Here is a 21,812-nt window from a genome sequence, read left to right as displayed (position 1 = left end):
AGACCGGACCACTAGCTCGGCCATGCAGCTGAGGGAGAGCAGCTTCAGCCACAGGCAGAAGCGGACGGACCTGAGGAAGACGGCAAGAGCGAGTGGCTTCTGCCCCTAATTCGGTTTTATTCACTTAGTGATGGGCGTGATGCTGCATTAAAAAAAAAAAAAAAAAAAAAAAAAAAAAAAAAAAAAAAAAACAGAGCCAGAGGCCAGGGAGGAAGGAGCAGGATGACGGCCAGACCCTGCACCTGCTACACACCCAGCACCCTCCTCCCAGAGGGGTTGGGGCTGCTGGGGTAGAAGGCAGCCCCCCCAGACCACCAGGCATCTCTAGGTGCTCACACAGGTTGCCAACAGCAAGGCAGGCGATGTCCACAAAACCCAGCTCGTGGTCACGGCTCTCAGCACCCCCGAGGGTACGGCAGCACCCTCCACCTCCAGCCTCCCCTGCAGGGGGGAGGCAGGCACAGCACAGGGCCACCGCAGAGGGCTCCTGCCGGCAGCGCCAGGCGACACACTCGCTCAGCAGCCAGCAGGCAAGGGCCCACCTAACGCAGTCAGGCCCCAAGTTCACCAACAGAGGGGCGAGTTCTCAGCTTGGAGTCACAGCCACTGAAACCCTGGAGGGTTTGAGCAGACGGGCAAAGCCGCCCCCCCCACCACCCAAGAGCACGGCCTGGCCCCCTGGACCCTGAGCGGGGGCGGCATCACGGACGTCCAGGAAAGCCGCTCCTGCCCCTCCCCCTCCCCAGCTGTGGCCACCACATGCGTTTTCTCTGCAGAGCCCCCAGGTGAGGTTCAAGGCTGAGCCAAGCGCCCAGCTGCCTTAGAGCCAGCACCTCCGAGAACAGCTACAGGGAGCCACCAAGTGTGGGACACACGGCGGGGAACCAGACCACCCCACGGCACCCCGAGGCTCCAGGGCACAGGCCGGCGTTTGCTTTAAGGCCTGACAAGTTAACTTTTAAAGATTAATTTGAAAGGTAGAGCATGAGAATCTTCCAGATGCCAAGTATTTTTTAAAAGATTTGAAAGGCACGGCCGACACCGCGGCTCAACAGGCTAATCCTCCGCCTGCGGCACTGGCACCCTCGGTTCTAGTCCCGGTCGGGGCGCCGGATTCTGTCCCGGTTGCTCCTCTTCCAGTCCAGCTCTCTGCTGTGGCCCGGGAGTGCAGTGGAGGATGGCCCAAGTGCTTGGGCCCTGCACCCCATGGGAGACCAGGAGAAGCACCTGGCTCCTGGCTTTGAGCCAGCGCGAGCGGCCATTTGGGGGGGGGGGGGGTGAACCAATGGAAAAGGAAGACCTTTCTTTCTAACTCTGCCTGTCAAAAAAAAAAAAAAAAAAAAAAAATTGAACGGCAGAGTCACAGAGGAGGAGAGCTCAAGATCTTCCATCTGCTATTCACTCCCCAGGCTGAAACCAAGAGCCAGGAGTTTCATCCAGGTCTCCCACATGTGTGGTAGGGGCTCGTACCTGTACCTGTACTTGGGCCATCTTTCGCTGCTCTCCCAGGTGCATTAGCAGGGAGGTGGAGCAGAAGTGGAGCAGCCAGGACTTGAGTTGGTGCCCATATGGGATGCCAGCACGGCAGGCAGAAGCTTAACCTGCTACGCCACAACGCCAGCCCCCTCCTTGATTTACTCCCCAAATGGCGGCAACAGCCAGACCAGGGCCAAGCGAAGCCAGGCACATGGAACTGCACCCAGGGTCTCCCGTGGGGGTAGTAGGGGCTCAAGCACTTGGGCCACCTTCCTCTTACCGGGGAGCTGGATCAGAAGTGGAGGAGCTGGGACTCGAACCAGCACAGCGAAGTGGGATGCCAGCCCAGCAAGTGGTGGCTTGACCTGCCGTGCCACAACGCCAGCCTGGGCATTTGTTTCTAAAGTGAGATTGATGAGTATCGCAAACAAGGCATCAAGGTGTCGCCCACGCTTGTGATACCAACTCTGCCAGGCTTCAGAGTCTCTTACCGCACTCGGGCCCTTTTCCAGGCCACATGCCCCCAGCCCTGGGGCCACAGAGTGCAGGCTTCAGTCCCCTCGTTACTACAGCTCCCACCTCCGCTACCTGGGCACCAGCTTAACCCCAGAGGTGGCGATTTCTCCCCACTCATGGAAAAGGAAAGCTTTAGCCACGAAGACAGGTACTGCATCCAAGGATTTCTTTATCATTGATAGTAGTTACAGAATTCCACATTCAAAAAAGTAACGGGGTCTCCAGGGAGGACCACACGGGCCCAGCCGCAAACAGAGCACAGGAGGGCCTGCCCGAGGGGTTCGGAGACGGAACGGTGGCCACAGGCTGCCCTCAGGGGCTGGGTCTTCCCAGGAAGAATGCCAGCAGGGCCCAGGTGGTGATGATGCCACAGACCCTGCAAGACAAGGCCAGCAGTCGGCCTGTGAGCTGCGCAGGTGCGAGGGCTGCTCACACAGGCCAGTCCCTCCTCCCGACTCAGTCCGCCCAATGTTCTTTCTTTTGCCCGTTGTCCCTGGGCCGACCCTGGGGTGCTGGCAGTTCTCCTAATCAGAGGCTGGGGGGGAGGAGGCCGGACAGCCCCCACCCTCCGGGGGCAAGGCTGTCTCCAGGGACAGCCTCAGCTCCTCCCGAGTGGCAGCTCCGTCCCAGCCGCTCAGCCCCTAGACCTGCGATGCCCACTTGTTCCTTCCTGCATGTCACCGGCCCTTCCTCCCACCCCACCACCACAGCCACGATGCTGGACCCCGTCACAGCCACACCGTGGCCAGGCTGACCCACCTGCTTCCCGACCGCCCCCACCCGCCTCCTCCACCGTCCATCTCTGTGCACCACAGAGCGGGGCTTTGAAAACCCAAGTCTGACGGAGGCCTCCTCTGCCGAGACCCCAGCGATGACCAATTTGTCCCAAGTGAAGCCCGCTGCTCCCTCCCCCACCCCGCAGCCAGGGTGGGACCCGGCTCCTCTCTCCCGTCCCCTCCACACACAGGGACCCCCTGCTCCCTGGACGCCATCCCCCAGGTCACTCGCCTGCTCTGCTCCCTCCCTTACGGCACTCAGGTCTTCCCCCCACCCCCACCCCGCCCCGGGCCTCCTTTGAGGTGTGACCCCCAAGCACCCCCTCCCTCCTTTAACAGACACCTGTCTCCCGCCGTGCTCTGGAGTTCACCCGCTTGTCCCGTGCATCAACTCCCACAAGCACAGAGTGCTGCAAGAGCCCGCGTTCTGTTTGCATCGTTCATCAAACCCAGGGCCCACGGCAGTGGTCAGTGGCCAGCAGCAGAGCAGGTGGTGGGTAAGCCCTGGCGGGTGTGGCCGAGCAGACAGCCTTGCCCCCCCACCCCCACCCATCACCCGTGTCCCGAGGCCAGCCGGCGGCCAGCCTGCAGCCCGGTCACTCACTGCAGCAGGCACTTGACGTCGGGGGCGTGCCTCCAGTAGCGGTAGAGGGAGACCTGCAGGCTCGGGTGGCCCCTGTATTCCTTGAGGACGTTCCGGGCGCTGCCGAGAGAGGCGGGGGTGGGGGTGGGGGGGTGTCAGCCCGAACAACGGGGGCTCGGCCCAGCCGCGGGGGGGAAGGGAGGGGTGGAGTGCGGACTTGGAGCCCAGGCACCTACTCCTTAAACTTATTGGTCAGGAGCAAGAACTGGCTGCGCGTGAGTCGCCGGACATCGAACTTGCAGAGGTTCTGAAACTCACGATAGACCTGCTGCTCGCTGACCCCGGGCCACCTCGCGACGCTCAGGATGAGCACGGGGGGCCGGAAACTGGGGTAGTCCGGACCAGAGAAGTTCTAGGAACAGGAAGAGAGAAACAGCTTTCCACAGTTCTCACGGACCTTTTGTCCCGTCCAAGAACTCCAGACGAAACCCGGCGGGGTGGGCACCGGGGCGCAGCAGGTGAGGCTGCTGCTCGGGCCCGCAGTATCCCACGCTGGGGCGCCAGTTCCTGTCCCGGCTACTCTATTTCCGATCCAGCTTCCTGCTGGTGATGAGCGTGGGGTGCCTGCCGCCCATGGGGTAACTGGGGTGCCTGCCGCCCATGGGGTAACTGGGGTGCCTGCCGCCCATGGGGGAAACCCAGCTGGAGCTCCTGGCTTTGGCCTGCCCCCAGCTGCTGCAGCCACTGGGGGAGTGAACCAGCAGGTGGAAGATCTGACACTTCATTTTTTAAAGATTTCGAAGGCAAACAAAGGAGGCCTTGAAGGGCTCTGTTAGGGGCTGGGAGAGCGCAGAGAAGGAAGAAGTCTGATGACCTCAGCAGAAACAGGAGGAAGTGAGTGTGCGCACCCTTAGCCCTTCCCTGGGCCGCTACCAGGACCCCCCCCCATGGCCTAGAGCGCCTCCCCACTGCAAGCCCAGGGAGGAACGGAGCAAAGCGAAGCCACTCACAACTTTGGGGACCCCAGCGCGGATGAGATTCACTTGGTTCACGTAGGGAGCCAGCATGTCGAGGTACTGAGGGAACGAGGGCTCGGTGGCGGGGCTGTTGCTACGTGGACGAGAAAGCCCAGAGCAGTCAGGCCCACGCGTTTCCTCCCACGTCGGAGGCACAGCCCCGCATCTGACAGCCCAGGGAGCACACACCCCGACAGCCCCTCACCCGGAGCCCAGGAACCACGGGGGTGGCCTCCCCCATGGCCCCGGTGAGAACAGAGGTTGCCTGTGATGGCCACTGCCTGCCGATGACCCTCTGCCAGCAGCCACGGCAACAGGCTCAGGGACGAGGGGCGCCCAGGGCGGCTCAGCTCTACCTCCTGGATTCCACACGGCCTCGTGCCACCAGCCCCACCTCGGTCCTGGGACCACTCAAAGTGAACGCAGGCCCCAAACCAGCACAGCCAGGGACAGGACAGCCGTGATTAAAAGAAACTGCACGTGGAGCCAGGGGCCCTGGCACTGAGCTGCCGCGCTGCCCAACACAGGCACGATGGAGGCTGGTGGGCGGATTTCTTAGACGACACAGCGAGGTGTCACAGAGCACGTACACGTACGATTCCCACTGCACCAGACGCACACAGGTGGCACCCATCACTGGACTCCAGGTCGGAGCATCTCCAGGCTGGTCCCCAAGACCACGCCTGCCCGACCTGCTGAGTCCCACGTGACCGACGCCCACCCCCAGGATGGTGCTCCAGTGCGCGCACGCACGCACACACACACACACACACGTCACCTGTGCACTCAGTGCCCCCGTGCTGGGGGCGGCAGGCAACAGGGGAGAAATGCATTCTAGATTCCAGTCTGGGGGTCCCGAACCCCTGCTCAGGGTGCCCTGTTCCAAGTCCCCGTCCTTCCGCCCAGCCCGACCCCACGAATCCCAACGTGTCGAGCTCACTGGGACGAGCGTGGCTGTGATAACACGGATGAAGCCAGCACCAAGCTGGGAAGTGCTGTGCTGAGGACCCAGCGCCTGGGTCTCCCAACCTGCGTGCCGCCCCAGGACCAACCAGGGGCACAGGGAGCGGTACCCTCCCAGGCAGAGGCGGGGCCGCAGAGGGCCGGGGCTCCCTAAACCGCGCCCACTGGCGGTCACAGACCACTCACCTTTGTGCCCTCTGCAGGAGCAAGTGCGCCACTTTCAAAAGAACTGGAAAAAAAAAGCCAGAAACTTAACAGGCCTCAGGGCCTCGAGGTTGAGGTCGTACCCAAATGGGCAGGGTTTGTCCCCAGGAAAGAGCGAGGCTCCTACCTGACCCACAGAGGAAGGCGTCGTACGCGGCCTCGTGGGGGCACTTGGTGTCCACTGGAGCGCGTTTCCGAAGCAGGAGGGAACCCGGGGCCCCGTTAGCACCCGCGTGCTGAAGGCAGACCCTCCTCCCCCTGCCACTTCAGCATCCAACAGCCCACCGCGTGGGCCCTCCCCCCACCCACGATCCACCCCCAGCCGGGGCAGAGAGGGCAAGACCGGAGCTCCACCATGAGGGAGGAGCCGGGCCATCCGCTCCCACGGTGGGGTTCACAAGAAGGAGCCCAGGCCTGGCCGCCTCCGGCACCGCCAAGGGACCCACTGGTGAGGAAGGGCCCAGACCGAGCGCTCGGCGCTCCGCAGGCTGAGCGCGGCCTCTGGGAACACACCGTATTTTTCACACTTGTTCCCGTGAATGATCTCTGGTCCAGAATTCTTGGTGGGATTCAAGTTACTGTTAGAGAAGGAAAACGGGATGGAGAATAACTCGGGATGGAGGATAACTCGTTAAAAACAGTCCCCCCCTCCAGTCCGCCCTCGGCCCCGCGGTTAAGCACAGCGCATGTGTGAAAGGCATGGTCCCGGCACGCACGGACCAGGTCTCGGAGCCTGGCAGACGAGACACAGGTGCAGGAGGCTCTGGCCACGTCACCCTGGTGTTTCTTAGGGTAGCGGCCAGAGCCCGGCACCAGGGTGCACGCGACGCCGTCCCTGCCCTCCAGAGCGTGACGAGCACAGGTGATCATGCGTGTCCCCCACACCCCCGGGGCCAAAGCCGCCAGGCAGGCTTCCGAGGACACGAGAGACTCAGCTGGGGCGCCAATGCGGCCCGCAGGGAAGCAAGAAAGGCCAATGGAGAGCAAGGCCCGGGCAGGCGCCCCCAAGGAAAGTGGCCGAGCCCCGTGACAGGTGCAGCCCAGAGGGGAGCAGCCCGCACGACAGAAGGGCCCGGTCACTCTGGTGGCCACAGGGGAAGTTGGTGGGAAAGGCCTGCAGCGCGCACCAGAGACCCCGAGTGCATCATGGAGGGAGTAACAGCAACAGGACCCGGCCAACCCGAGACGGCAGCGGCGACTCCACCTCAGGACCACGGCTGGGTCTCGGCTTTGGGGGCCGAGGTGGGGGCGGGGTGAATGACGGCGGCCCAGACACTGAGGAAATGCTCACCCGATTTGTTTCCAACAGTAATCTGTGCTTGGCTGCCCTGAACCTCGGTTTTCCCACCTGTAAGATGGGCGTGGTCCCTGGGCCCATGCCCTAAAGCAAGCATTAGGAACAGGGCCAGCGACATCCAGGGCGGCGGAGACTCCAACAACATGGACCAAGCGCAGGTGCTGAGTGCTCCCGGGGGCGGACTCGATGGATCCGCCCGACAACCTCATGGGCTCCATGCTGTTACTTTTCATTTCACAGATGGCAGAAGCGAGGCGCCGAGAGACTGAGGATTCCCGGGGTTTCTTACAAGACTAGGGAGTGGCACAGCTGGATTTCAACCCAGAAAGCTGGCACAGGCATTTGGCCCAGCAGGTAAGGTCCACCTGGGATGCCCACACCCGTATTCAAGTGCCTGGGTTCACGTCCCCGCTCCGCTTACAACGCGGCTTCCCGGGGATGCGCACCCACACTTGATGGCTCAGGTTGCTGGGAACCTGCCACTCACACGGGGGAGACCCAGACCGAGCTCCTGGCTTCTAGCTTCAGTCTGCCCAGCCCTCAGCTGGTTGTGGATATTTGCAGAGTGGATGGAGGAGTTCTCTTGGTCTGATTACACCTGTTGCTCTTTCAGATAAGTAACTTAAAAAAATCAGGGGTTGGCTTTGTGGTACAGTGGGTCAAGCCGTCTGCATCCCACACAGGCACTGGTTCAAGTCCCAGCTGCTCCACTTCCAATCCAGCTCCCTCTAATGCACCTGGGAAAGCAGAAGATGGCCGAGTGCTTGGGCCCCTGCACCCACATGGGAGAGGAGGAAGCTCCTGGCTTCGGATCAGCCCAGCTCTGGCCCTTGTGGCCATTTGGGAAGTGAAACAGCAGATGAAGGACCTCTCCCCCTCTCTCTGCCTCTCTAACTCTGCCTTTCAAATAAACAAATCTTAAAGAAGAAAAAAAAAAAAAAAAGAAGGCAGCCCCAGGTCTCAAGGCCACGGTCATGGCTAGTCACACCCAGGGCCACATCTATCCCCAATGCCTCACCTGCATTTTCTCGCCCACCAAGACCACAGACAGGTGTGTGCAGGGCGACCAAGGGGACGACACAGAAGAGGAGCTACAACAGTGGCCAGGACAGCGCTGGAAACGGGCTGCTCAAGGCAGGGCAGCCAATGCTGACGCCCCGGGAAAAGCCAGGAGCAGCCACGCTGGCTCCCCCAGGGCTGGGGTGGGGAGCAGGGGAGTGCGGGGAGCTTGGCCCTTCCTGCCTGGCCTCACGCACGCACTTGGAGCGCACGGGGGAACCTCCAGAAAGGCCCGGTGACCGCTAGAGTGCTGGGGCACCTGGGCAGTGGTGGTGAGGTTTCCGCCTCTGATCTCACTTTCTTCTAAGAATTGGGGGCCGAAGGGGCCACGTGCACCCGACACTAGAAAGCACTAGATTGTGGGGGGTGGGCCCACGGGCCAAGAACCTTCTAGAAGAACCCGAGGGCTGCTGAGGCTGCAGACCATGCCCCACCAGGCACCCTCCTCACCTGTTCAAGACTTCGTACACCTCTGAAAGATTTGAGACCCTCGGGAAATTCAGTTCCTGCAATTATGGACGACAATCAGGGCGAGGAAGACGTGTGCTTCGGTTACCTGCTCCGGGTGTCGCCGAGCAGACATTCACGCGGCCTGGGGAATGCCACCTCCCGCAGCCGCCTCCTCCCCCTCCCACGTACACCCGTCTTCACTGCTCGTTCCCGGGAGCCATGGGTGTCCTAGGACAGCTCCAGCGCGGGCCACAAACCACTGCCCACGAAGTGCACGCCACCCCCGCTATCGAGAGACGTGCTTACAGGATTCTACAGACACCCATACAGGGCACTAGGCCGAGGCCAGGGGCATGTGGGCAGAGCACCAGGCATTCTGAGGGCCTCGGGACAAGGCCAGGCCCCTCAGGGCCAAGAGCTTGTTACAGCTAGAAACGCAGCGATGGACCAAGGAACCCGACCCCGTTTCTGGGCTGCTCCTCGAGTGTTCACCCCAAGGCTTCCAAGGCTCGAGCCGACTCCCCTCTCTGTTCAATTTTTAAGCAGCTGGGTTCCCTGCTCCCCACAGCAGTGCACAACCCCAACTTCATAATGGTCACCGGACAGCTTCCAAACCTGGCTCACCGAGACTTGTCGAGGAGCTAGGGGGCATCGTGGGGCGAACCCAGGCCCCCTGGGCTCAGCACACACGAGGGGCCCCTACCCTGGTGCTCCCACAGCCGGCTACAGGTGTGTACAAGGTGCGTGTGCTATGAACTGTACAGGCCCCAACAGAAGCCACCCCACGCTCCCACTTAAGCAAGCACAAAAACTATGTACCCGTCAATCAAAACGCGGGCACCTAGAGGGAAGGGAAACCACCACACAGAAGTGAACACGCCGACCCGGACGTGCCAACACACAACAGGAAACCGAAGGGGCTTTAAGACAGAAAAGGTCCCTGCCACCCACACTGGAGACCCGGATGGAGCGCCGGGCTCCTGGCTTTGGCCTGCCCCAGCCCTGGCTGCTGTGGCCACGTGGGGAGTGAGCCAACACACGGGGGATCTCTCTCCCCCTCTATCACTCTGCCTTTCAAAGAGCTACGTCTCTTAAAAAATTAAGTAAAAATACAAAAGGGGTCAGGGACCGATTTCCAAGACGACGTAAGCAAGCCACGCGCGCGGTACGGACGGTGCGGCCGTTACCTTCCAGATGTCCTTCGTCACGTTCTTGGTGTCGATGAGGACAGGAAACAGGCTGTGGATGTTCTGCTTAAACTGATCGTAGCTTTCTGCAGGGAGAGACGTGGACAGCGCGGGGAGTCCACGCGCGGGGAGAGCCGGGAAGGGGCCGTTCTCTAACCTCGCTTTGCTGCCAGCACCGACTGTCAAAGCGGCTAAGCAGGGGACAGGACCTGCAGACGGCCCGAGCCCCCGCAGCTGGGGATCCCGCCCTCACATCCGGCCACTGTGGCCGCTGTGAATCCTGAGGCCCAGGGTTTCCAATCGCCCCGCTGGGTGCCCTCCACTGCTGGGCGCAGGGGAGAAACTGGCATCACAGGGGCTTCCTCGGTGGTCCGACTCCAGACCAGCGCGCTTGCCGGGCAGCACAGCGGGACGGGACGGTGCAGTGGCAGGTGCGCCCCTACCTGGGAGGGGCCTGAAGAACTTCTCATGCAGGTGCAGCAGATCCATCATCATGTTATGCCCCACCAAGGGCTACTTGGAGCCAATCGCCAGGGGGGAGAAACAGAATTTTAGAAGCAGAGCCAGACACTGGGGGTGAAGTAGGGTTTGTTTGTTTTTTTTACAAAGGATGCAGCCTTAGAAGCTGCTACAGTTCTGGTCACCTGGCAAGTGCAAGCCCACCCTCACTCTTTTTTGACAGGCAGAGTAGAGAGTGAGAGTGAGAGTGAGAGTGAGAGTGAGAGAGAGAGAGAGAGAGAGAGAGAGAGAGAGGTCTTCTTTTTTGCCGTTGGTTCACCCTCCAATGGCCGGCACACCACGCCAATCCGAAGGCAGGAGCCAGGTGCTTCTCCTGGTCTCCCATACGGGTACAGGGCCCAAGCACTTGGGCCATCCTCCACTGCCTTCCCGGGCCACAGCAGAGAGCTGGCCTGGAAGAGGGGCAACCGGGACAGAGTCCGGCGCCCTAACCGGGACTAGAACCCGGGGTGCCGGCACCGCAAGGTGGAGGATTAGCCTATTGAGCTGTGGCGCCAGCCCCCACCCTCATTCTGACCCTGAGAAAGACAGTGCACAACTGCTTCAGGGCAAAAAAAAAAAAAGGGGGGGGGAGAAGGGGACCGTGAGTTGGAAGCATGGAGCGAGCGCAGTGGCCCTCACCCGAGGTAGGTCTGGGTCACTGCGCCCCGGCTTCCTTTGCAAGGCCGAGGGAGCGGCAGCGTTCAGCAAGCCTAGCCCATCCCAGCTTCCCCCGGCACGGCCTGGCGAGAGCAAGCCCACAGCCAGGAAGCCAGCCAGCAACGAGGGCGGCTCACTTCTCGGGAGGAAGCCGTCTTAGTTAAGGATGCCTCAGCATCTACGGCAGGAACTAGGAAAGATCCGGGGCCTCGCCTACCTTCTGGGCTCTCACCAGCATCTGGAAGAAGACGGAGAAACCCCTGGCCGAGAGAAGAATCTTCTCCTTCCAGCAGCTCGCCCGGTCACAGGACGTGTGCTCCAGGTACCAGCGGTGCTGCCTGCTCACCTTCTTCACGACCACCTGCCACGAGGCCGGACGTGCTCCCTCAACCCGGGGCTCCCGCCAGTGAACCCCAGACGCAGCTCCCCACCCCCAACAGATGGAAATGAGCGTCAGAGCACACGAGAGCCGCTTTCCGAGGCCAGACTGCCGGAGGAGACAGCAGGACCGGGACCGGGCGAGCACGCACCCCCTGCTCTCTCTGCGCCGTCCAGATGTTGGGGAGGGCCTGCCTCAGCACCAGCTGGACTTCGAAGGCCTGGAACCCTACGGCAAGGAGACACGAGGCACACTTGGGAACAGCCGCTCTCCCCCAGCAGAAGCCTAGAGGGAGACGAGCCGGGGCACGCAGACAGAGCGGACCGGCAGCTGGTCGGGGCGCACGGCCGTGCGTTCTGGGGAGCACGCGCCAAGGCTCTGATCGCGGGGCTGCCGAAACGTTGTTCCTGTGGGTTACAGCTATTGGTGTCAGCCATGTTAAAAGAAAAAAAAATTCTTTTAAAATAACAAAAACCTCATTATACATGAACAAAAGTGATGTTTACGGGGGTCAGCGCTGTGGTATGGCAGGTAAAGCCACCGCCTCCAGTGCCAACACCCTATATGGGTGCCAGTTTGAGACTCCGCTGCTCCATTTCCAATCCAGCTCTTCTGTGGCCTGGGATAGCAGAAGATTGGGCCCCTGCACCCGCGTGGGGGACCCGGAAGAGGCTTCTGGCTCCGGACCGATACAACTCTGGCTGTTGCGGCCATCTGGAGAGTGAACCAGCTGATGGAAGACTCTCTCTCTGCCTCTCCTTCTCTGTGTAACTCTTTCAAGTAAATAAGTCTTTAAAAAAAAAAAAAAGTTCTTTAAAACTTATTTGAAAGGAGAGTTACAAAGAAAAAGAGGTACATACAGAGACAGAGCTTCTACTTGCTGGTTCACTCCTCAGATGGCCACCAACGACCAGTTGTAGGCCAACCCAAAGCCAGGAGCCAGAACTCTGTCCAGGTCTCCCACGTGGGTTCAGGGCTCCAAACACTCAGCCTGGGAAAAGCAGAGGACGGCCCATCAGCAGGGAGCTGGGACAGGAACCAGTGCTCACATGGAATGCTGGCATCGCAGGTGGCTTAACCCACCGCACAACACCGGCTCCTCGTGAAATTCCTGTTAATTCAATTTGCACAAACTTTTTGACAGGCAGAGTGGACAGTGAGAGAGAGACAGAGAGAAAGGTCTATCCTTTGCCGTTTGTTCACCCTCCAATGGCCGCCACAGCCAGCACACTGCGCTGATCTGAAGGCAGGAGCCAGGTGCTTCTCCTGGTCTCCCATGTGGGTGCAGGGCCCAAGCACTTGGGCCATCCTCCACTGCACTCCCGGGCCACAGCAGAGAGCTGGCCTGAAAGAGGGGCAACCAGGACAGAATCCGGCACCCCGATCGGGACTAGAACCTGGGGTACTGGCGCTGCAAGGTGGAGAATTAGCCTATTGAGCTGGGGCGCCGGTGCACAAACTTTTTGAATTGCCCTTGTAGCACTACGTAATACCAATAAAAGCCAGTAGAAATACAGCCACTGATCTCGCCAGAAAGGTCTTGTGTTGGGAACCTGTCCAGCTCATGGGGACAGGTGCAAATTCTTCAAAATTTCAGTTTTTGATGGAAAACTTTAATTTCACTATTAGCAAGCACTGTAAGTTAATTTTCCTTGAAACAACTCTTATGTGATCATTTTCACAAATGAAAAACACCGGGCCAGCGCCGCGGCTCACTTGGCTCATCCTCCGCCTGCGGCGCTGGCACCCGGATTCTGTCCCGGTTGCTCCTCTTCCAGGCCAGCTCTCTGCTGTGGCCTGGGAGTGCAGTGGAGGATGGCCCAAGTGCTTGGGCCCCTGCACCCGCATGGGAGACCAGGAGAAGCACCTGGCTCCTGGCTTCGGATTGGCACGGTGCCAGCCTGTCGGGGCCAGTGGCCCTGGCCCGACATGAGATGCAGCAGGCTGAGGCTGTCCCTTATCTAATCCTGTTTCCAAAACTTTTCGTCCCATATTCCTACAGGCAGAATGTAACTTCTGATAAAGGTTTATAATGTTCTTTGCACTATCTACAGAGCTTGTACCCTGATCATTGCTACTTTGTAAACTTGCTCTGTTCCTGTGCTATGCATGATTACACACAATGAATGTTATCTGTATGGGGTCTGGGGTATATATCCTTGTGTTTCTTGGTGCTTGCTGCTGGAGACTGAAGGGTTTCCTTAGGGAGACTGCCTCCAGTCCCTCATCGCCGGGCCCCCTACTTTGGCTTGGAACGCGATGAGGCAATAAACGTGGTAATAAATTAACTGAGTGCTGCGTGTCTCCATGTGGTTTGTCGGGTGGCCTAGACACCAGCCGTGGCAGCCATTTGGTGGGTGAACCAATGGAAGGAAGACCTTTCTGTCTCTAACTCTGCCTGTCAAAAAAAGAAAAACACCTAAATAACCGTGGTCGGTGCATTACAGTAAAGGGATATTCCATTTAAAAAAAAAAAAAAAAAAAGGCAGCTAACTCGGCTCTCGACTCAGATGCCCGCATGCTCTCCCTTGGCACAACCACCGAGCTCCAATGCACGTGGCGATGGTCAGCAGACACAGCGACACTCAGAAGATGAGCAACCAAGGTTACGGCGAGAACAGCACCTGTTCATCAACCTCCAGAAGGTTCGGGAACAGCGCTTGTTCTCAACCAGAGCCCCTGCAAACAGCACAGCGTCTACCTGCACAGCGCGACGCTCCTGCCCGACGTGTGCCACGGCGCCGGCTGCTCTCCCACCACTGCTGCAGCCCCAGGGCGGGAAGTGACACAATGACAACGGCAAGCGACAGCTGCCTGAAAGTGGCTGTGAGCCCTGAAAGTGGCTGTGAGCCCCGCAGACCCTTGGGCAAGGATGGCAAAGGTCTCAGACACCCGGGGGGCCCCAGACCAGGCTCAGAGCTGCCGAGCTAGGGCTCCATGCTGCACCGTGCGGGAGAAACCCAGAGGAGCAACTGTCGTAAGAACAGGACACGGAGCTCTCGGGGTAGCAATGAGAAGGACGGTGAGGAATGGAGCCCGACTCCCTGGGCCTGCAGAGCCGTCCGCTGGGAACTCAGGACGGAGCACAAGGACCGCGCCCCATCCAAGCGCAGGCTCAGCCGGGAGGCATTTGGGAACGAGACCCACAGGAGGCGGGGCGGGGGTTCCCCCTTCTCCTGGGACCTGCCCCGGCGGCCCCTCGCCTACCAGCGATCCCAGGCAGCGTCATCGAGTCGCCTTCCTCGGCCGGGTCCAGCCACCGCGTCACCTCATCGATCACCACCTTGATCTGGTCTTTATCCAGGGAGCTGAAAACGGGCACACGAGAGGGAGATGCTGGGGTGCAGCGGACCAGGACCCCAAGACGCGATGGCCTGGCTAACCCGAAAGGGGTCTGTCTGCACGTGGCGGCCTCGTGAAGGCCACGGCCCACGTGAAAGACCACAGCCTCTGTGAGGCTTCATGCACCAGCAGGCCACGGCCGCTCGGCCTCCGTCTGCCTCCCTGGGCCCCGCATGGAGGCCGAGGTGCTGGACGCAGCCAGTTCCAAGCATTGGTGCTCTCGGGACCGTCTCCGCCAGCCACCCTTCAGAGGCAACCCAGCACATCCTGGGGTGAACGAGGGCAACACAAGGACCAGGCGAGTCCCTCGCCAGCATTAGAAACACCGCAACACTGCCCGAGCATGGCCAGAGGGGGAGGAACACGTGTGTTTATTTTGACATGAACACATCTGAAATTCACGCACATGAGGGGTCTTCAAAATGCTTATGGAAACACGAGAAAACAACACGTGAACTGAAAGAAGTCTGCACCAAAACGAGACATTTCCCCCCCCAATTTTCTGAGGTGTCCTCACACAGAAACGTGCAGTCTGGAATACAGAGCCCCTTCCCCCACGCTGAAAATCCTGTCTTTCCCATACAGTTTGTCCAGAAAACAGCACTGAATACAAAAGTGAACCACGCTTGTGCAACACGACGCGACGACCCAGACCCGTGACAAGCGTCTAACGTACTCCTCTTCCTACAGGGGCCAGGGGCCGAAAGCCCAAGCAGCCTAAGTGACTGTCCCAGAACCCACAGGCCTTTGCCAACACCGAGGGGACCCCGGCCCCAGCCGGGTCACCCCAGCTCCTGCTCCAGCAGTCTTAGGTTCTAGAACAAGGACCAACGTGGGGCCCGAGGGAAACAGGCAGCGGTCCACCCGTGGTGGGCACAGCCAAGCCTCAGACACAGAGTGCTGGGCACATGGGGGCGACACAGCCACGCCCAGCTCCCGTCCAACACCGGTGCCCAGCATGGCAGGCATGGCCAAGGGCTGCCCGTGAGTTACCCTTAAAAAGCCCTTGGGGTCACGTCTCCCGGCAAGCGCAACACGGCCATCTTCCCCTCCTACTCGCAGTACCAAAGCAAGTGGCACATTTCTCACTTTCAACACCGGCCACAGGAGACGCACCAGCGCCACAGCCACAGCCGGGGAACACCAGGCGCGGGCGGAATCAGGTCAGGGCCCGCCTGCAGGCCGCGTACCCCACTCCGCCAAGAAGCCCCAGGGCGCGAGCGGGAGGGCTCTACCTGCGCACCCGCCAGTCTCCAGCCAGGATGTTCTGCTTAATTTTCTTCTCCTGTTCTTCATTCATGTACGGGATTCCCTTTTTGAGAAACTGGAGGTGGGGATGGGACAAGGAGATGAGTCAGAGGCCACGGCCCGAGGTGGGCAGCATTGGGCTCTCCCGGCTCAGGCAGATGGGGGCAGAGAAGAGGGGGCGAGGCCAGGAGCTCCCCCGCAAGGCCCTACCTTGTTATAGTTGAAGCCATACTGATTCAAAAACTGAACACTGGAGGCCTGGAAAGAGAATTCCGAGTCCAAAATCCCAAATGTTGTAGGAAAGAGAAAGAAGTTGCACGAATGGGCTACGTACCTGCAGGAGAGGAGACCTGTTAGGAGACAAGGTCCCGGCCGCTCGCAGCCAGCCTCGCACAGCGGGCGCTTTCCGTTCAGACGGGACGTCGGCTGCGCTTCGGGCCCTCGGCCTGGCCCAGGGGCCAAGGACAAAAGGCTGGGATCTTGCCCTCGGGCCCACCCCGCAAGCTCAGCCAGGCTGCTGCACAGAGCGGACAGTGCCTCCAACTGCGCGCAGGTGTGCTGTCCCAACAGACCCGCCGGCGGGCGCCCTCACCTGACCTTGCGTGCCTGGGACCCACTGGGCAATGTGAACACCACCCATACTATCACACACAGCGAGGAGGCTCAGGGCAGGGGTGGAGCTGGAATCTACAGAGGCCAGAAGCAGGAGGGCACGGGGGTGTCCAGGGCCGAAGGGACGGCTGTGGACGGACAGGGCGGGAGCCGCGTGTGCCGCCCAGGCTCGCTCTTCATACGTACTTGTTCGACTCCCCTTCGATCGTGGAGAACACAGACAGCCCTAGAAGAATGACAGACGCCATGAATACCGAACGAGAGCTACCTGCCAGGAGCCGGCGAGACCCGGCCTCGCCACCGGGCTCCGCGGCCAGACGCCACGTGGGCGGTGGCACAGCAAGAAGGCAGACAGACCCAAGGCAGAACTAGCAAATTGGAAATAGCCCCCAAATCGGACAAATGTTACTGGATGGTTCTTCAAACACGGAAGTGAATGCTGCAATATAGCATTTTCAGTTTTAAAGATTTTGTTTATTTGAAAGTCAGAGTTACAGAGAGAGAGGAGAGGCAGGGAGAGAGAGAGGTCTTACATCCGATGATCCACTCCAATTGGCTGCAATGGCCAGAGCTATGCTGACCTGAAGCCAGGAGCTTATTCCAGGTCTCCCACATGGGTGCAGGGGCCCAAAGACATGGCCCATCTTCTACTGCTTTCCTAGGCCATTGCAGAGAGCCGAATTGGAAGTGGAACAGCTGGGACTCGAACCAGCGTCCATATGGGGTGCTGGCACTGCAGGTGGTGGCTTTATCCGCTACGCCATAGAACCGGCCCCAGCATTTTCAGCTTTAAAACTACCCAGGGGCTGCTGCTGGGGCTCAGCAGGTTAAGCCATTGCTTGGGACACCCACGTCCCAGAGCCAAGTGCCTGGGTTTGAGTCCCACACACTCTGCCTCCCATCAGCTTCCTAATGGACACCCTGGGGGAGTGGCAGATCATGGCTCAAGTACTTCTGGCCTGCTACCTATTTAGAAAGCACGGATGGGGTTCTGGGTGCCCGGCTTCCACCTGGATGAGCCCTAGGCTTTTGTGGGCATTTAAGGAGTGACAGAGTAGATGGAAAAATTTCTTTGTTGCTCTATTTTTCAAATAGATGAAAATAAACATTTAATAAATACCTGGGGCAGGCACTGTGGCACAGTGGGTAAAGCCACTGCCTGCAGTGCTGGCATCCCATATGGGCACCAGTTCAAGTCCCGGCTGCTCCACTTCCCATCCAGCTCTCTGCTATGGCCTGGAGAGGCAGCAGCAGATGGCCCAAATCCTGGGGCCCCTGTACCCACATGGGAGCCCCAGATAGAGTTCAGGCACCTGGCTTTGGTCAGGCCCAGCCCTGGCTGTGGTGGTCATTTGTGGAATGAACCAGCAGATGGAAGATCTCCCCCTTCCAACTCTGCCTTTCAAATAAATCTTTTAAAAGATAAAACCTGCCGGCGCCGCAGCTCAATAGGCTAATCCTCCACCTTGCGGCACTGGCACACCGGGTTCTAGTCCCAGTCGGGGCACCGATTCTGTCCCGGTTGCCCCTCTTCAAGGCCAGCTCTCTGCTGTGGCCAGGAGTGCAGTGGAGGATGGCCCAAGTGCTTGGGCCCTGCACCCCATGGGAGACCAGGATAAGCCCCTGGCTCCTGCCATCGGATCAGCGCAGTGTGCTGGCCGCAGCACGCCAGCCGTGGCGGCCATTGGAGGGTGAACCAACGGCAAAAAGGAAGACCTTTCTCTCTCTCTCACTGTCCACTCTGCCTGTCAAAAAAAAAAAAAAAAAAAAAAACCCTAAAAAAAAAAAAAAAAGCAAAAGATAAAACCCTTTAAAAAATAACCAGGGGAAACACCAAAACCATGAACTAGAAGATTTATAAAGTTTACTGCTTTAAAGTGTCTACATGGCTTAAACAAAAAGACATTTCAAAGTAGAACAGACACGACACAGAGCCGTCGCCAGGGTGGCTGTGTTGGCACAGCAAAGACACGGCTTGGGGCAGCCACACCTGAAACCCTGGCACCGGGGCTCAAGTCAGCTCTGCTCTCAATTTCCGCTTCCTGCTAACGTGCACCCTAGGAGGCAGCAGGCGTAAGCTCTTGTGGTTGGGTCCCTGCTACCCATGGGAAACCCGGATGGAGCTCCTGGCTCCTGGCTTCAGCCTGGACCAGCCCAGGCTGTTGTGGGCATTTGGGGAGTGAACCAGCAGATGGTTGAACAATCTTTCAAAAGAAAAAAAAAAACAAAACAAAAAACATGCTACTCTTTTCCGTACTTCTCAAAGTGGTCTTATTTAGAAAAAGAACTACAATAGAAGAGCAAAGAACAAGGATATAGAACACACTCAGCCACTCAGCACCATTTATAGTGAAAGCAGGATCAATAAAACCTGATCCAGGGGCTGGCGCTGTGGCGTAGCGGGTAAAGCCGCTGCCTGCAGTGCTGGCATCCCATATGGCTGCCAGTTTGCATCCCAGCTGCTCCACTTCCCATCCAGCTCTCTGCTGTGGCCTGGGAAAGCAGCAGAAGATGGCCCAAGTCCCTGGGCCCCTGCACCCACGCAGGAGACCTGGAATAAGCTCCTGGCTTCGGATTGGCTCAGCTCCAGCTGTTGTGGCCAACTGGGGAGTGAACCAGGGGATGAAAGACCTTTTTCTCTCTCTACCTCCCCTTCTTCTAACTATTTCAAATAATTAAAAAATTTTTTCAAAACAATCAATCCATGGCTTGTTCTTGTATCATTTTACTGAAAGAATCAAGCTCTTGTTTACTATCAGTGGTTTTCAGGATTGAGTAATAGAAACCACACTGTGTGCAAAACTTAACATTTACTATTTAGCCTTTTTACAGAAAATCTTTGTTTGACCCTTGCATTAAACATGAAATTGGCAGGGCTGGTGCTGTGGTGTAGCGGGTCAACACCCTGACCTGAAGCGCTGGCATCCCATATGGGTGCTGGTCCGAGACCGGGCTGTTCCACTTCCGATCCAGCTCTCTGCTATGGCCTGGGAAAGCAGAAGATGGCCCAGGTCCTTGGGACCCTGCACCCACATGGGAGACCTGAAGAGGCTCCTGGCTCCGCATCGGTGCAGCTCCAGCCGTTGTGGCCAATTGGGGAGTGAACCATCAGATGGAAGACATTTCTCTCACTCTGTCTCTCCTCTGTGTAACTGTCTTTCAAATAAATAAGTAGATCTTAAACAAAAACAAAACACATGAAATTGGCACCAGCACTGTGGCATAGCAGCATCCCATATGGACACCGGCTGGAGTCTTGGCTGCTCCACTTCCAACCCAGCTCTTTGCTATGGCTTGGGAAAGCAGCAGAAGATGGCCCAAGTGTCTGGGCCCCTGCACCCACTTGGGAGACCCAGAAGAAGCTCCTGGCTTCAGATCAGCTCAGCTCTGGCTGTGGCAGCCATCTGGGGAGTGAACCAGCGGTTGGAAGACCTTTCTCTCCATCTTTCCCTCTGTGTCTGCAACTCTGCCTCTCAAATAAGTTAAAAATTAGGGGGAAAAAAAAAAACCATGAAATCAGAATAGTTATTTTTCCTCTACCAAGTAGGCCAAGCTTAAGGCGTTATCGGATACCCAGTGATGGCGAGGGCACCGACAGGCACATTCCGTGTTTGGTGCAGCTCGCCGCGGTCTCTGGCCACACACATCACACTTTACTGCAGGCGAACCCGCTCGTGTGTACAGTCAAAGCACGGACCGACAGGAGAGCAGGCCAGAAGGCACGCCCGTCGCCTGGAACACCTTGCAATGGTCAGACCTGAGCGTGCAGATCTAGAAAGTTCTCTCAACAAACCCCACCTGGGGGGAGCAGGGAGGAAACCAAGCGCAGACAAAACACAGTAAGACCTTGTATGCCTAAGGCTTTAACAAATGGCTCGTTTCTTAAATTTCAAAGACGGAACAGGTACCCGACTGTCCCTCAGGGTGGTTTATTCAGACACAGAAACACTGCTAACACTTTGCTCACTCCGAGGTCAACGCTGACCCCACAGGCAAGGCCCAAAACACACAAGAGCGACACCCAGCATCCTGGGGAACACACGGGCGCTGGCTTCCACCAGGAGGGAACACAGCCAAGGGCGGAACTCACCAATCTGACAGATGGCGAACTGCTGCACGCTGCGCCGCGTCTTCAGGTACCACTCGGAGGGCAGATCAAAGAGGCTGCGAACAGAAGGGGTCTCACTCCACAGGCAGGGGTGGGGGCACCGCCAGCACCCAGTGGACTACGGCCAGGCCCCAGCACCCCGCAAATGCCAGCCAGGAGCCGGCCGAGCAGGTGAGCGGCCTCCCACTGGCCCCCAAGGCAGCGGCTGCTGTACCTTATCTGGTGGGGTTCAGACAGGTTGGACCGAAGGCCGGTGAACTCGATGTCCAGACCTGCCGGGCAGACCAGAGAGTCGACAATCCACAGGGGGCCGGCGCCCGGGGCTCAGGACGCCAGGCGAGTCCAGAAGCGAAAGCGGAGCAAGCGCCTGGCTGTGCCCGGGGCCACACGGAAGCGCCGGCCGACGGCGCGCTGCTTAACGTCCCTCGCCCGGAGGGTCCGCGAAGCAGCCCGGGCCGGAGCCCCGTCCGGCCTCTGCCGCCTGCCGCCTGCCCCCCGGCCTCACCCAGGCGCAGGCCCTGGCGACAAGGCTCGGAACCCGGCCGCTTACCCACGAAGTCGGCGCCCAGGACCAGCTCCTGGAGCAGCGGCAGGCTCTGCTCGAACTCGTCGGCGCCCACGTCCATGGTCGCGCCGCTGGACCCAGGGCGCCGGCGCAGCCACGCGCTGCCCGCACGCTTCCGCCGCTCACTGGCCTTAAAGGGCTCGCCCCGCCCCCGCCCGCGCACCTGCCGCGCGGGGCGCCTGATCCGCGACGGTTGCCGGTGGCCGAAGCCTGATCACCTGGCTCCCGGGCAATCCCTTGGGCCCGCAGGTGGTTCAGGGCCGCGGAAGTGGCAGGGGGCTGTGAGCGGGAGCAGCGCAGGCCCCCCTCCTCCGGCCTTGGGTGGTCTCCTCCCCTACAGCTCTCGCGTGCCCCATCCACCCCACCCCGCCGGCGTCCACCCCACCCCGCCGGTGGGACCCCGGCACCGCACTGGACGCACAGAGCCCCAGACAGCGCCGGGTCCCCACCGCACAACCCTTCCCATTAGTGCGTCTTGCTCACGTCCTCTCTTGACTAGCTGCAAGGATTTCCTACACATCTTAGGTTTTCATTTTATTTGACAGGCAGAGAGGTCCTCCATCGGCTGGTTCACTCCCCAGATGCCTGCCTTAACCAGGGCTGAGCCAGGCTAAGCCTGAACCAGAACTCAATCCAGGTCTCCCCGCTGGGTGGCAGGGGCCCCCTCCCCCCAGTACCTAAGCCGGCACCTGCTGCCTCTCAGAGGGCGCGCCAGCAGGAAGCCGGACCAGACGGAGCGGGACTGGAACCAGGCACTCCAACCCGGGACCCGGGTCCCAAGCAGCACCTCACCTTTAAGGTGTGGGAATTAGTAAAGCGACATACTTTTAAATGTCTCCAGTGAGATATTTACTGATCAAAAGTGGACCACTA

The 21,812-nt window shown here is 59.3% G+C and overlaps 1 protein-coding gene across 1 annotated transcript; it reads right to left on the bottom strand.

Moving 5' to 3' along the window:
• Positions 1-2,148: 2,148 nt before the first annotated feature.
• PNLDC1 (PARN like ribonuclease domain containing exonuclease 1) lies at positions 2,149-21,000 on the bottom strand. The gene is made up of 19 exons (XM_062187288.1): positions 20,880-21,000; positions 20,589-20,697; positions 20,357-20,430; positions 16,453-16,492; positions 15,865-15,988; positions 15,642-15,730; positions 14,272-14,372; positions 11,216-11,292; positions 10,903-11,046; positions 9,971-10,040; positions 9,528-9,613; positions 8,341-8,396; positions 6,048-6,112; positions 5,662-5,715; positions 5,517-5,559; positions 4,362-4,461; positions 3,588-3,763; positions 3,373-3,471; positions 2,149-2,368 (listed from the first exon to the last, which is right to left on the bottom strand). The coding sequence occupies exons 1-19, from the start codon at positions 20,998-21,000 to the stop codon at positions 2,305-2,307; spliced, it is 1,692 nt and encodes a 563-aa protein (XP_062043272.1). The 3' UTR covers positions 2,149-2,304.
• Between the last annotated feature and the right edge of the window lie 812 nt (positions 21,001-21,812).

The sequence above is a fragment of the Lepus europaeus genome, chromosome 3, assembly GCF_033115175.1.
Source record: "Lepus europaeus isolate LE1 chromosome 3, mLepTim1.pri, whole genome shotgun sequence".
Taxonomy (NCBI): domain Eukaryota; kingdom Metazoa; phylum Chordata; class Mammalia; order Lagomorpha; family Leporidae; genus Lepus; species Lepus europaeus.
The sequence above is the reverse complement of the archived record's forward strand: the minus strand, read 5'-3'. Positions and strand labels throughout refer to the sequence as shown.

Coding starts and splice junctions, on each gene's coding strand:
- PNLDC1 (XM_062187288.1), bottom strand. CDS start 21,000: ATGGACGTGGGCGCCGACGAGTTCGAGCAGAGCCTGCCGCTGCTCCAG. Junction 20,698..20,879: donor TCGCCAGGGCCTGCGCCTGG/GTGAGGCCGGGG, acceptor TGGCGTCCTGAG/CCCCGGGCGCCGGCCCCCTG. Junction 4,462..5,516: donor CTCCTGCAGAGGGCACAAAG/GTGAGTGGTCTG, acceptor TCGTCCACGTAG/CAACAGCCCCGCCACCGAGC.